The sequence below is a fragment of the Coregonus clupeaformis genome, unplaced genomic scaffold (genome assembly GCF_020615455.1).
Source record: "Coregonus clupeaformis isolate EN_2021a unplaced genomic scaffold, ASM2061545v1 scaf0194, whole genome shotgun sequence".
Classification (NCBI taxonomy): Eukaryota; Metazoa; Chordata; class Actinopteri; order Salmoniformes; family Salmonidae; genus Coregonus; species Coregonus clupeaformis.
Window position 1 is genome coordinate 129,553 of NW_025533649.1, and position 15,366 is coordinate 144,918.

Here is a 15,366-nt window from a genome sequence, read left to right on the forward strand (position 1 = left end):
AGGGCCCAGTCGCTGAGCTGCACACACACCGAACCCCCTGACAGAGCTTCGTCTCTGGCCCTATCGTTTTAAAGAATGGTTTCTCTAACGGAGCTCCATCTCTGTGCCTATTGGTTGAATTAAGAATGGTCTCTGTCACAGCGCTATACAGGGTGAGTGGGTGTCGGCCCTGTTTTGAAGGACTTGGGTAATGGTACAACTTGGTAACGGACGAGATGTACAAACACATTGAAAATCTCCATCGACTGTTGGGTGCATTGAGGGTAGTCCTGAAGTTTCGTTTGGATAAAGGTGCATGAAAGACAACTACCGACAGCTTCATAGAACTACACAATATACTCCTCTTGATGAAAGATTGAGGGGAGAGATGGTACAGCTAAAGATCCAGCCTTGGCGGCCATCTATAGAATTTGACCCTGAAACACACACGCTCAACACAGAAACATACACTTGAAGGGAGAGCGAGGTTGTTAGAGCAGCATGTATACCTCTCATGGTCTAACCACGGTGTAACCACGGTTTACAACCTCTTGAAATGCTCAAACCAATGCACAATCTTCTCTAATTGCAGCTGTCCCTAACTCCTCTCTCCTTCTCCCTTCCTCACGCTCTCTTTTTTTTCTATTCCTCTTCTATCTGCTCATTTCACTTGGAATCAAACGACATCTCACAATAACACTTTCCCAGTTTATCAAACTCCATTTTGTTTTCATGTTATTTATCTTATTTTTGTTACAAAACATGTACAGGCTGTTTAGAACAACAACAAAAATACAATATCCAATTTTATATGCATTTTTTTTTTTTTATAATCATCAATTGATTTGCTGAATCCTCTTGGATGTTCTGTTTCCTCTTGATCATTCTTTAGAATAAGTCCACAGTTCAAATGGCCTCTTGTCCAAGTGGGGAGAGAAATAAATACAGTGGGTTGAAGTAGAGAAATTAAACTCGAGTTTTTGATTAATTTAACACCCAGATAAAAAAGAAAAAGAAAGTTACGGTGTCTGCTCTATTGTGGATGCATATAGTGTATATTTCCAAACGTTTGTATTTCAATAAAAAAAACTTTAACAGTTGTCCACAGAATAAAGCGTAACTGTTTCCGATATAATTGTTGCTCCTTGTCACTGTTCAGTTCATGCACTAATTCTCCACAGTGGCGATATAGCTGAAGCTGTATTGTACAGTATTTGTGTGCAACTTGATACACTCTCACATTCACACACACATACACAAAAGGCCGGTTGGTCAGGTGAGTTGCCACAGTCCTCGCCTAGCTCCCCGACATCACAGAAAGCATCCAACAGGAAGTACTTAGCTCTGACCAGCCAACAGGAAGTACTTAGCTCTGACCAGCCAACAGGAAGTACTTAGCTCTGACCAGCCAACAGGAAGTACTTAGCTCTGACCAGCCAACAGGAAGTACTTAGCTCTGACCAGCCAACAGGAGTACTTAGCTCTGACCGGCCAACAGGAGTACTTAGCTCTGACCAGCCAACAGGAAGTACTTAGCTCTGACCGGCCATCTTGAAACACAAACCCCAATAATTATGCAACAGAAAATCTAAATGAGGGTTGATAAAAACAAATAGACAACACTTATTATTATTATAGTAGGAAAAACACAGTTGATGGCAAATGAGACAACGTTTTCCCCCATGTCTTAGAAAGAGGTCTATCGGAGACTTTTGGACCTGGTTAGGCCAAACTAGCATGGCCATCTCAGCTGCTCTCATTTGACCTCTTGACCTTGGTGATCTTCCGACCTTTACCCTTTACACTCCTCCTCCACACGTCCTTCTCAATGGCCTTGTACATAATAATACACCTTCAATATGAAGATGGGGAATAACACACAAATGGGGGGAAAACACACACACACACACACACACACCAACAATAAAACAAGTTGTAGCATGGGAGGGATTTCATCTATTGTCTCCAAACACTTATTTTTTTGTGTGTGAACGCTCGTTCACCTTTTTCTGTATTTTTATACTCAAACAGTGTTTGTCCACTTCCAACTGTAGTGTCCGTCAGGGGGTTGTCCGACAGATGTTGGGGTTAAGGTTCAAGGTTCAAGGAGATGGATTTTCACAGGAGGAAGACCAAATTCGGGATACAAATAGATGTGTAGGGGTGGGAGGGGTTGAGTCCCAGCCATCCTCACAAAAACACACTCACGCATGCAAACGATCACCCCACACTGGACCAAGTGAGGCACGCGTGGGATATGGGTTCATTTCTTCTCTTTAGAAACATTTTTTTTTTTTAAACAAAATAATTCAGCTGAGTCTTGTCAGATTGAAAAACGTCGGACTAATAACAAGAAGAAACAACAAATAGTCCCCCTGCAAGACAGGTGTGTCTTCATCTGATTGGCTGAGATGGTCAGGCAGCTAGGGTTTCCCATTGGCTCTCTCTCTGGCACAGTTCCTCTCCTTCCTGTCTGTCTCTCTGGTTGGTCCATCTCAGACCTGGACAGGCAGTGTTTGGTTCATCTGTAGTCTCATGTCCTGAATGCTGCCTAGAATCTTCTTCTGGTGACCTGCCAATGTCACTCCTATCCGAAGAAGGTCTCTGAGTATAGATAAGATAGATGAGAGAGAGAGAGAGAGAGAGAGAGAGAGAGAGAGAGAGAGAGAGAGAGAGAGAGAGAGAGAGAGAGAGAGAGAGAGAGAAAGAGAGAGATGTCATGTCAACAAAATGGTGACCCTCCTCAGTGCACTGATACCTGGGTCAGATGTAACACTGATACCTGGGTCAGATGTAACATACTTCAATACCCTGGCAGGTGGGCGAGAGGGGGGGCAGTGGTAATGGGGAGGGGAGGTTAATGTTTAAACAGTCATCTCTACTACTGTGGGCCAGCACTACTGTGGGCCAGCCAGCCAGGCAGCCAGCCAGCCAGCCAGCCAGAGAGCCAGCCAGCCAGCCAGAGAGCCAGCCAGCCAGAGATCCAGCCAGCCAGAGAGCCAGCCAGCCAGAGAGCCAGACAGACAGCAGACAAAAAAAAAACAAGTTAGGTATTAATAAGAAACCAAGCAGTGAGGAAGTCCTTCAGTCAGTCATTCCTGCAGTAGACTGTCAGTCAGTGAGTCAACCAGTCAGTCAGTGAGTCAACCAGTCAGTCAGTGAGTCAACCTGTCAGTCAGTGAGTCAACCAGTCAGTCAGTGAGTCAACTAGTCAGTCAGTGAGTCAACCAGTCAGTCAGTGAGTCAACTAGTCAGTCAGTGAGTCAACCAGTCAGTCAGTGAGTCAACCAGTCAGTCAGTGAGTCAATCAGTCAGTCAGTGAGTCAACCAGTCAGTCAGTGAGTCAACCAGTCAGTCAGTGAGTCAACTAGTCAGTCAGTGAGTCAACTAGTCAGTCAGTGAGTCAACCAGTCAGTCAGTGAGTCAACCAGTCAGTCAGTGAGTCAACAAGTCAGTCAGTGAGTCAACCAGTCAGTCAGTAAGTCAACCAGCCAGTCTGTAGCCAATCACTTATTGATATAACAGACTAGTCTACACAGTCAGTGAGTCAACTGGTTGGTCATTCCATGGTGATTCATTTAGTCTACACAGTCAGTGAGTCAACTGGTTGGTCATTCCATGGTGATTCGTTAGTTAGAATGCAAAGCAGTCTTTGAAGACCAGACTGGAAGAGAACAGTCAGCAATCCATAATTGTAATCAATCAATCAATGAATTAATCAATAGCAGTCACCCAGGTTGACTTGTCTTAACAGTCTTGTAAACTGTCTGTTTCTCTGAGGATGCATTTAGACTGGCAGCCCAATTCAGATTTTTTCTTCTTCACTAATTGGTCTATTGACCATACAGGTCAGCCCTGAAAAAGATATAATTGTCTGTTTCGTAGTTCAAAAGGGGACAGGGAGAGTTCACTCCTAAATGCCAGATGCAATGGAGGAAATATGAAAATGCTGACGCTCACACAGAAGCCTTATTAAAGAATGGTTTTAGAATGGCTGCTCTGAAAAAAAGTTGCACCTGTTTGGCTGGCGTCAGTCATTTAGTGTAATCTATTCGTCTCAGCAGTGTTGGTTTAACTCAAAGGCCTCATGTACCGGATTGTTAGGAATAATATCACAAGGACTCTCTTTTCCACTATTTTCTTTGTTTTCCCAATGCCGATAATGAAGGAGAGAGCAAACCACGGTGTAGTCTGGGCGAACGATTAGCAAACCACGAGGGCTCAGCGCCTGTCTGCGTACTCTCTGCTCACACACACACACACACACACACACACACACACACACACACACACACACACACACACACACACACACACACACACACACACACACACACACACACAGACACACACACACAGACACACACAGACACACACAGACAGACACACAGACAGACACACACACACACACAGACAGACACACACACACACACACACAGACACACACACAGACAGACACACACACACACACACACAGACACAAACACACACACACACACACACACAGACACACACACACAGACACACACACACAGACACACACACACAGACAGACACACACACACACACACACAGACACAGGGCTAAAAAATAGAGCACCGTCCAAGGCAGCAATTTCGCCTAAATAAATGGTGTTTTTCTGTTCCCTCATCCCTCATCACTCCAGCGACGGAGGATACAATGATGATAAATGAACACCATTAGAGGAATTACTGGCCATTAAAGGTAGGAGAGGTGGGTACAGCACACCTGTCAGCCTGACAAATTGAAACAAATCACCTCCACGTCTATCCACCTAACGAGGATGATATATTAATCATTTTTATCCTAATTCCTTTATTTGATCATAACTGGCCCCATTTCCATGACCTCTATGACACACATTTCCTGTTATATAAATAACGTGCCAACCTGGCTCTGAAATCAGGGATGTGTTCATTAGGCTTCAAATGGAAGAAAACAGACTGAAACAGGGAGGGACTACCAGGACTTGTACAATGAGAAACGTTCATTTTAATTTTTGCATTTGCGAAATGTTTCAAAACGTTGCAGTACCTTATGAACACGACCCCAATTCTGGGTCAACTCTATGTCATTATTGCTGAAAGGGATGGTGTCGTGACACAAACTAGGGAGGAAGAGTGTGCATTGTGCCCTTCCTGTTAGCCTTTTTATTGGTCCCTTCCTGATTACCTATTATTGTAAACCCTCCACGATTGGTCCTTGCTACGCTCCATAAAATTCTCTCCAGGAAGAGGAAAGCCTCCAGAAGTTGTGTTTTTTCTTGACTTGTGTTGCCACTCAGGGTCAAGCTCCGGAGTAGTGTTATCTTATCCCCAATGGTCTCTCACTCAAATCACAGTGAAAACAACAGCCTCCATTATGTGCCACAATTCGAAGTGTATCTTGAAATTTCTCTGAAACCAACTCTGACCTAATTCACACTGCAGACAGCCAACCACATTTTAACTCTTTTTAGACCCCCCCCCCCAACCAATAACTATGCTGTCTAGCCATGACAATGACCCTATTTGAACTCAACTTAACCGAACCCGAATTTGATTCATCTGAATCGACTCTTTCTTTCTTCACTCACTCTGCTGTCATTTGGGCCACGAGGTCGAAGGAGGCAAATCCGGCGTTGAGGAAGTTGTCACCGTAGCGGCTCATCTTGATTGCGTCCAGCCAGTCTCCCACAGTGGTGAAGGTAGTGTAGTCAGGGACACAACGGTCAAGCAGGGGCTGCGATGCCCTGCAGGGGGGGGAGAGGGAGACAAAAGAGAGAGAGAGAGAGGGTCAAGGTCACGCCTCGCCTCCACCACCAACGAAACCTCACCCCCCCCAAAAAACGTCACCTCGCTCTCCCCCTCGCCCCCCCTCGCCGCCCCCGTAGGGTCAAGGGTCAACTGTCCCCTCTGCCCGACGTAACCACCGTTGGTTACCGTTGGAGACTGGCTTGGAGGCTCGGAGACGTTGGCACAAACACACACCTGGTGTGTGTTCTCTTTGGCGTGACGACCAAAGCAACACAATACGGCAGAGGTGGAAAGACATTTCCTCAAGAATCTCCCAGACGTCATGGAGATGCTTGTGTAATATCAACACGTGTGTATGTGCATGTGCGTGTGTGTGTGTACACAACTGGCAACACCCAACGAGGCCCTCAAACTCTCCAAAAAACCCAACCACCCCTAATTGATGCCATAGATAGGGGGCTACCTTGTGATTTTTATAAACAGCAGTGGAAGTTTGAGAAGAGAGAAGGAGCGCGAGGGTGAATGAAGGAAGGGCGGGGGGGACAGAAAGAAACAGTGGAGAAGAAAGAGGACCTCTCTGTCACTGTCTCTGTCTCTATCATCTCTCTCTCTCTCTCTCTCTCTCTCTCTCTCTCTCTCTCTCTCTCTCTCTCTCGATGGCATTAGATTCATAAACAATTCAAGGGGGTGAAAAAAAAGAGAGGGAGCAAGTTAATAAGAGATACAGAGGGTGCTGCAGATGGAGGAGTGAACTTTAATAAGGCCTGTGCTTCAGGGCCCAGAGGGCTAGCTGCCATTAACCCTCAGACACTGTTCCCTCTTAATAGACCATTGTTAGCCACTCTCCGAAGCCTTGCGCTGTAAGGGGAAGCTGTCTAGCCTGGTCCCAGATTTGTTTGTGCCGTCTTGCCAACTCCTTAAAGGTCAATGGAAAGACCGAACAAACCGGTCTGGGATCAGGCTAGTAGTTTGCTACTGGGAGAGGCCACTAAGACTGCTTGTCTCATGTTATGAGGGGCTACTCTACAACCGGTGTTCTGACTGTTTCTGTTTCCTCAAGGTTTTGGTTTGGTCAGAACTGTTTCCTATTGGAAGAACGTTTTGGTTACCTGTTTCCTATTGGAAGACTGTTTGTCTTCAGAGTGAGTTGTGAAACTCACACACACACACACCAGTGGAGGCTCCTCAGAGGAGGAAGGGGAGGACCATCCTACTCAGTGAATTTCATACAAATCTAAAATTAAGTTATTATTTTTAGATAAAACTATACTAAATATATTCACGTCATCAAATAACTGATTAAAGCACACTGTTTTGCAATGAAGGTCTACAGTAGCCTCAACAGGGTAGCACCATGGTGTAGCCGGAGGACAGCTAGCTTCCGTCCTCCTCTTAGTACATTGACTTCAATACAAAACCTAGGAAGCTCATGGTTCCCAACCCCTTCCATAGTCTTACACAGTAATTATGACGACTTCCGGAGGATGTCCTCCACAGGAGGTTGGTGGCACCTAATTGGGGAGGCCGGGCTTGTGGTAATAGCTGGAGGGGAATGGGTGGAATGGTATCAAATGCATCAAACACATGATGTCCATGTGTTTGATGCCATTCCATTTGCTCTGTTCCAGCCATTATTATGAGCCATCCTCCCCTCAGCAGCCTCCACTGATGTCCTCCAACCTATCAGAGCTCTTGCAGCATGAACTGACATGTTGTCCATCCAATCAAAGGTACAGAGAATGAATCTAGTACTGAAAGCATAAGCTACAGCTAGCTAGCACTCTCAAAGAGAGAGAAAGACAATATTGAACAGTTTTGGACAAATTAATTTCTAAAGAAATTAAGGGAGAGAGAGAGAGAGAGAGAGAGAGAGAGATGTATTTTTTTTTTCTTTCAGTTTCACTTTCACTTGTGCTAGCTAATGCAACTATTTTATCCTACTCAACAACCTGACTCAAACAGAGAGGAATAATATTTATGTTAGCTAGCTGGCTATTCAACACTCCAAGTCAAGGTAAGCGTTCGGTTTTATTAATGTATCGTCACCGGGGCCCGCCGGTGTAACTGCTAAACTGCTTGCTGTACACTGTACTGCGTGATTGTACACATGGATTGGGTTGTGGGTTTACTAACGCGTTAGCTCTAGTAGCTATGTTGACTATGGAGTTAGCTAATATGGTGACAACGATGTAGCGGTTAGCGGTTATGATACGAAGGTTTGGCTTGGAGAGGTATTTTCGGCTGTTCGCAGACAGCTGTTGGGTTGTGCACTGAAGTCCACAAGCGAAGGGAAAATATGAGAGGAGGAGAGCGCGTAGATGTGATGATGCTGTTTATATGGGCTGCTATGAAATCGAACGGTGTGTGTTGCGGGTGATAGTCCCAGTCGGTATTCACGTAATAATAAGGAATTCCCCTTCGACCACGCCCATAAATACAGAAATAACAAAAACATGCCGAAAAGCTGCTGTGTTGTTCAATGTACATGCAGCCAGGTCAAAAATCCCGACCTACGGTTCGCAATGCTCCCATGTAGGGAAATAGAGCCTGCGAGAAGAGCCCTGTGGCTTCAGGCTATTCGGTGTGGAAAAGTGGGAAACGTGGGGACGTGGTGTCCAAGTAGGCTACATGCAGCTATGAGTGAGGAAAATATATAATCAAAGGTAAGGCAGTTAACTTGTTTACAGTCCGTTTGTAACTCCACTCACTACTTGTAGCTGTACAGTCCATTTGTTTGTGTCGTTGGTCTTGGCTAGCTAAATGTTCCCGGTAGCTAGCTAGCTAGCGCTCACTCAGCGTCATGAAAAGGGGCATGAGGGAAGCCCTACGTTTTTAAAACAATATTACGTTTTTTCTAAGTAGTGAGCATGATAGGGAGGGATGTTTAAAAGTAATCTTTAGACATGTTGTACATTTCTTAAATGTAGTTTTGTAATTGACTAAAACAAGCAGACAAAGAAAATTGTGTTTGAAAAAGGTTAATGTAATTTTTTTGCTGTGAGCCAATTGGGTAACCTAGGTAACCACCGGTTGTTTCCCACACAGGCAGCGTTCTATCTAATACCGACTGGGACTATCAGGGACTGTCATTCATTCTGCTGCAAAAACGCTTCTTAAATGGAAGCAAATGGAACGAAATTTGATATTTGTTCAAACTCTCGTTTTAGTTGCAACTATTGGGACTAATGATTACACCCTAGTAGTAGTAGTAGCCTAAACTTATCGATGTCACATGGAGCTGGGTGAATGGAATATGAATGACAGAGATCCAATATAATAGAAATAAGGCCATGCTCATAAAAAAAAAAACTATTTGACCTCCCTAATCTTAAAAGGCACCGACCACCAATGACACACACACAGACACACACACACACACACACACACACACTCGCGCATGACAGGAGGACACCTCCACCTGTACTGTATATACTGAAACAACAATCAGCCAATCAGTGACAAACGTAGCCTAGCTACCACTACATATCGGATGTCACGGCAGCTCATCTCTCACTCATTTCTCCCTCGTTAGGCTCGGTAGGGGGCACACCTATCCGCTGGGCCGTTTAATATCTTGTTAGCAGCTAATTAAAAGCGTTCCCGTCTTTTTTTGCCTCGCTCTTACTCTAGCTAATTACACTCACTTAATCTTCCCGGGCCATCGCCATAACTACAGCTCCAGATCCCCCATTCCTCCTCCCCCGCACTCTCCTGAAGCAGGGTAGGTCACCCCCCCCCCACCCCCCCTCCCCCTCCGGGCGCTTTCCACAAATGCGACAGAGGAATGTGGCTAAATCTAGACGATCTAAGAAGGAGGAGCTACGGTCGCCTCGCATGCTTTATGGAGCAACGGTAATTCAGCATTTGCATTGAGAACATATAATATGTACTGTAGGCATCGCAGAGCCACTGTGACTCCAATACACTCCGGTAACTCCATTTGGATACGGATATTTGTCCAGTGAAGTGTTGTCGTCGTCGGCCTGACTCAGGTCATTATCGTCGTCGGCTGACAGAGGGTATCACAGTCACAGGTTGTTGTTTTTACTTAACCCTAGTCCATGGGATACACTGTGTTTGCAGTACACAGCAATAAATATAGGACTTCTCATTCTCTATAATGTAATCTATCACATACATACAGTATATGAATAACTATGACAAAGGAGTTAGATGCAAACAAGAGAGGAGTCTACAAATCCAAGCCTTTACACCCCCGGGACAAGTCTCTTCTAGCCTACAAATTGAAGCATGCCCCTAGGTGGTATTGAACTAGCAACCTTTGGGCATAGTGGTATGTCTGATGTAAGATGGGATACAGGCTACATACTTTAAACCAGTACCATAGTGGTGTGACTGAAGTAAGATGGGATACATGCAATATATTTCACACCAGAACATAGGGTTGCAAAATTCTTAAAACGTTCCCAAAATTCTCAGAATTTCTAGAAATCCTAGATGGAATATTCTAGGCTTCTGGGTATTCTGGAAAACTTGTGAATTTGGGGAGTTCTGCAACACTACTAGCACCAGATTGAGGTATCTGCTAACTAGGCCAAGATGTGTCAGACTGGTTGCGATAGCTGATAGGCTTACCCGGAAGAATGCGTGCCGCTGGTGACCACCTTGAGGCTGGCAGCATTGCGAATGAGCTTGTCCAGCGTTGCGACGATCTGGGAGAACTTGGGCCGGAGGTTCCTTTCCTTGACCCAGCAGTCAAGCATGAGCTGGTGCAGTGCCGTGGGGCAGTCCATGGGCGGGGGCAGCCGGTAGTCCTGCTCCACAGCGTTTATAACCTGGGGGGGTTGGAGAGGAGAAGAGAGGAGAGGAGAGATCTGAGTTAAGAGCGGGTTAGAATCAGACCTGGGTCAGATGTATTCTAGGGAATTATGGGTTCGGATGAAGAGGCGTACAAAGGATAAGGAAGGTTAAGAAATAGGGTGATGACTGGGGAGAGAAGGGATAGGAGGTGGGAAGAGAAAGAGAGGTTGGATTATAGAGGGACAACGAGGAGGAAAGATGGGAAGGAGGAAGGGAGGAAGGGAGGAAGAGAGGGGGAAGAGAAGAGAGAAGGGGGCAGGAGAAAGGGAGGAAATAACATGAATGGCAAAAGGAAAGGGAACCAGGTAAGAGAGAAAGAGAGAAAGGGGGATTCAGAGCAGGAGAGTGTTACAGTGTATTTTGGGATCGGAGAACGTAAAACAAAGTCGTTTCACTCACGTCCTGGTTGCTCATGTCCCAATATGGCCGCTCTCCGTACGACATCACTTCCCACATAACGATGCCGTAGCTCCACACGTCACTGGCCGAGGTGAACTTCCTGTAGGCAATGGCCTCGGGAGCCGTCCAGCGAATCGGAATCTTGCCTCCCTGTGGATATGCGAATGAGTAGGTGAGCGTGAAATACTGGGGATGGATCACACACACACACAGAGTCACACACACACACAGGGAAGAGAGGGTGAGACAAACTTACACCAGTAGAGTCATGTTTGATAATGATAAGATGCCAGGTAAAACTGAGGTATACACACATACACATACACTCATTCACACACAAAACCCTGAACAGCAAGTGCATTGTGATTCTTATTGACTGTACAGATTGTGATTGAATAAAAATAAAAAATTAACCAAAAAGAACACAACACACTGACGAAACACTGAAACACACACAATAAAAACTATTTATTACCACTCATTCAAGACTTGACATACACTACCGGTCAAAAGTTTTAGAACACCTACTCATTCAAGGGTTTTTCTTTGTTTTTACTATTTTCTACATTGTAGAATAATAGTGAAGACATCAAAACTATGAAATAACACATATGGAATCATGTAGTAACCAAAAAAGTGTTAAACAAATCAAAATATATTTTATATTTGAGATTCTTCAAATAGCCACCCTTTGCCTTGATGACAGCTTTGCACACTCTTGGCATTATTCTACAATGTAGAAAATAGTAAAAATAAAGAAAAACCCTTGAATGAGTAGGTGTTCTAAAACTTTTGACCGGTAGTGTAGATGCCAAAACACACTCCCAAAGACTCCCTCAGTCACCTAGACACTCCCAAACACTCCCTCAGTGTCCTAGACACTCTCAAAGACTCCCTCAGTCTCCTAGACACTCCCAAAGACTCCCTCAGTCTCCTAGACACTCACCAGACTCCGTCAGTGTCCTAGACACTCACCAGACTTCCTCAGTGTCCTAGACACTCACCAGACTTCCTCAGTGTCCTAGACACTCCCAAAGACTCCCTCAGTATCCTAGACACTCACCAGACTCCCTCAGTGTCCTAGACACTCACCAGACTTCCTCAGTGTCCTACACACTCACCAGACTTCCTCAGTGTCCTAGACACTCACCAGACTTCCTCAGTGTCCTAGACACTCACCAGACTTCGTCAGTGTCCTAGACACTCCCAAAGACTCCCTCAGTGTCCTAGACACTCCCAAAGACTCCCTCAGTATCCTAGACACTCACCAGACTTCCTCAGTGTCCTAGACACTCACCAGACTTCCTCAGTGTCCTAGACACTCACCAGACTTCCTCAGTGTCCTAGACACTCACCAGACTTCCTCAGTTTCCTAGACACTCACCAGACTCCCTCAGTGTCCTAGACACTCCCAAAGACTCCCTCAGTATCCTAGACACTCACCAGACTTCCTCAGTGTCCTAGACACTCACCAGACTTCCTCAGTTTCCTAGACCCTCACCAGACTCCCTCAGTGTCCTAGACACTCACCAGACTTCCTCAGTGTCCTAGACACTCACCAGACTCCGTCAGTGTCCTAGACACTCCCAAAGACTCCCTCAGTGTCCTAGACACTCACCAGACTCCCTCAGTGTCCTAGACACTCACCAGACTTCCTCAGTGTCCTAGACACTCACCAGACTTCCTCAGTGTCCTAGACACTCACAGACTTCCTCAGTGTCCTAGACACTCACCAGACTTCCTCAGTGTCCTAGACACTCACCAGACTCCGTCAGTGTCCTAGACACTCCCAAAGACTCCCTCAGTGTCCTAGACACTCACCAGACTTCCTCAGTGTCCTAGACACTCACCAGACTTCCTCAGTTTCCTAGACACTCACCAGACTCCCTCAGTGTCCTAGACACTCCCAAAGACTCCCTCAGTATCCTAGACACTCACCAGACTTCCTCAGTGTCCTAGACACTCACCAGACTTCCTCAGTTTCCTAGACACTCACCAGACTTCCTCAGTTTCCTAGACACTCACCAGACTCCCTCAGTGTCCTAGACACTCCCAAAGACTCCCTCAGTATCCTAGACACTCACCAGACTTCCTCAGTGTCCTAGACACTCACCAGACTTCCTCAGTTTCCTAGACACTCACCAGACTCCCTCAGTGTCCTAGACACTCACCAGACTCCCTCAGTGTCCTAGACACTCACCAGACTCCCTCAGTATCCTAGACACTCACCAGACTCCCTCAGTGTCTTAGACACTCACCAGACTCCCTCAGTCCTAGACACTCACCAGTGAGCTGGTATAGGTGGGGTCCGTGGCGTCGTCTTCAAGGAAACGCGACAGGCCGAAGTCGGACACCTTACACACCAGGTTGCTGTTGACCAGAATGTTGCGAGCTGCCAAGTCCCGGTGAACGTAGTTCATGTCAGAGAGATACTTCATGCCCGCGGCGATGCCACGCAGCATGCCCACCAGCTGGATCACTGTGAACTGCCCGTCATTGAGCTGGCAGAGGCAGACAGAGAAATAGAAAGGGATATCATATTAAAAACATTATTTAACATGCTCCTATTATTCTCACACATACACACACATCGTCACTTCCTTTTGAACGCGGAACGAGGGACAGCTCGGTTTGTTGTTTTGGAAAGTTTTGAAAGTCTATTGAAAAATGTTGGTTCCTAGCTAGTTAACTGTTGAGCTTGGATCCCGTGACGCGGTTGGCATCAGTTGCTGTGACCGCTACTGTATGTCCAGTGATCCTGCCAAACAAGGCCAGGTCTGAGGAGCTGTTTGGCGTAGCAGCTAGCCTAGCTGCCTATCAAGCTAGCAGGGTTTTCTTGAACGCAGCCCGCGACGCGGTTAGCCATTGTGGCTGGGATCGCGGATTGTCTTTGGGCTTGTGGCTGTCTAGATCCCTGCTGTTTGTTGTTGTTGTTGTTGTTGTTTTTAATCTTCCCTGTGACCTGCCCTGTCTGGAACCGAGAGGAGTAACAGCGTAACCTACGTTGCTACCATGACAAAGACCAAAGCCGGCGAGAGTACCGTTGAGAACAGTGGTGTCTATCACAGGTGAAGCATCAATTAAACAAACACAAATAGTTCTACAAGCAGTTGTTACAACAACAAGACAATAGGAATTGCAGAATATCTACATGAGATTCTGCAATTATTTTTTATTTATTTATTTTATTTAACCTTTATTTAACCAGGTAAGCCAGTTGAGAACAAGTTCTCATTTACAACTGCGACCTGGCCAAGATAAAGCAAAGCAGTGCGATAAAAACAACAACAACACAGAGTTACATATGGAATAAACAAAACGTACAGTCAATAACACAATAGAAAATCTATATACAGTGTGTGCAAATGTAGTAAGTTATGGAGGTTAGGAAATAAATAGGCCATAGTGCAAAATAATTACAATTTAGTATTAACACTGGAGTGATAGATGTGCAGAAGATGATGTGCAAATAGAGATACTGGGGTGCAAATGAGCAAAATAAATAAATAACAATATGGGGATGAGGTAGTTGGGTGGGCTAATTACAGATGGGCTGTGTACAGGTGCAGTGATCGGTAAGCTGCTCTGACAACTGATGCTTAAAGTTAGTGAGGGAGATAAGAGTCTCCAGCTTCAAAGATTTTAGCAGTTCATTCCAGTCATTGGCAGCAGGAACTGGAAGGAATGGCGGCCAAAGGAGGTGTTGGCTTTGGGGATGACCAGTGAGTCTAAGGACAAAGTGAGGGAAATTATCTCGGAGAAACTGAAGATGGACCACAGGACGATTGAGGTGGAGCGCGCCCACAGAACTGGAAAATCCACCACCGGCCCAGGGGACCGGCCCAGGCCAATAGTGGTCAAGTTCCTGAGGTTCAAGGACAAGGTAGCCGTTCTGGAAAGAGCCAAGGACTTGAGAGGAACGTATATTTTCCTCAACAAGAACTATCCTGAAGCTGTGCGCCAGAAGAGGAAAGAACATCCCAGCCATGAAAGCTGCCAGAGCGCGTGAGGACATTGCTTACATCTGCTATGACAGGCTCATTGTCCACCCTCCCTACCAAAATCCTGGAAGGGATGAGAGAGCCAAGCCTATGGGTTCGTAGCTTCAACCCTGCAGCACACACACACACACACTCACACTTACACACACCAACTAATTAATGGACTGCTGAATGTATATATTTTTCTCTTGCTTTGTTTGCTCTTTTCCATTGTTTTGTATAACTCGGATAAGCTCCCCAGGAAAGGGCTGAAAATACCCCATATTAATATATGTCCCCTTAGAAATTATGTTCATGAAATCAATAACTTGCTAACATCAGATAACATTCATATATTAGCCATTTCTGAGACTCACTTAGATAATTAATTTGATGATACAGCAGTAGCAATACAAGGATATAACATCTAT

At 45.6% G+C, this 15,366-nt stretch overlaps 1 protein-coding gene across 15 annotated transcripts in view; it reads right to left on the reverse strand.

Moving 5' to 3' along the window:
* Positions 1-673: 673 nt before the first annotated feature.
* Positions 674-15,366, reverse strand: part of LOC121577112 (ephrin type-B receptor 3) — an 84,738-nt gene continuing 70,045 nt past the window's right edge. For 7 of the 15 annotated variants that reach the window (XM_041890897.2, XM_041890895.2, XM_041890893.2 and 4 more), the window contains exons 12-16: positions 13,241-13,456; positions 10,956-11,141; positions 10,332-10,531; positions 5,576-5,731; positions 674-2,583 (exon numbers count right to left, since the gene is read on the reverse strand). In XM_041890897.2, coding sequence (XP_041746831.2) covers positions 2,475-2,583; positions 5,576-5,731; positions 10,332-10,531; positions 10,956-11,141; positions 13,241-13,456 — 867 coding nt within the window. In that variant the 3' untranslated portion in view covers positions 674-2,474. The remainder of the gene's footprint in view (positions 2,584-5,575; positions 5,732-10,331; positions 10,532-10,955; positions 11,142-13,240; positions 13,457-15,366) is intronic. The other 8 variants (XM_041890903.2, XM_041890905.2, XM_041890901.2 and 5 more) reach the window with 3 other exon arrangements.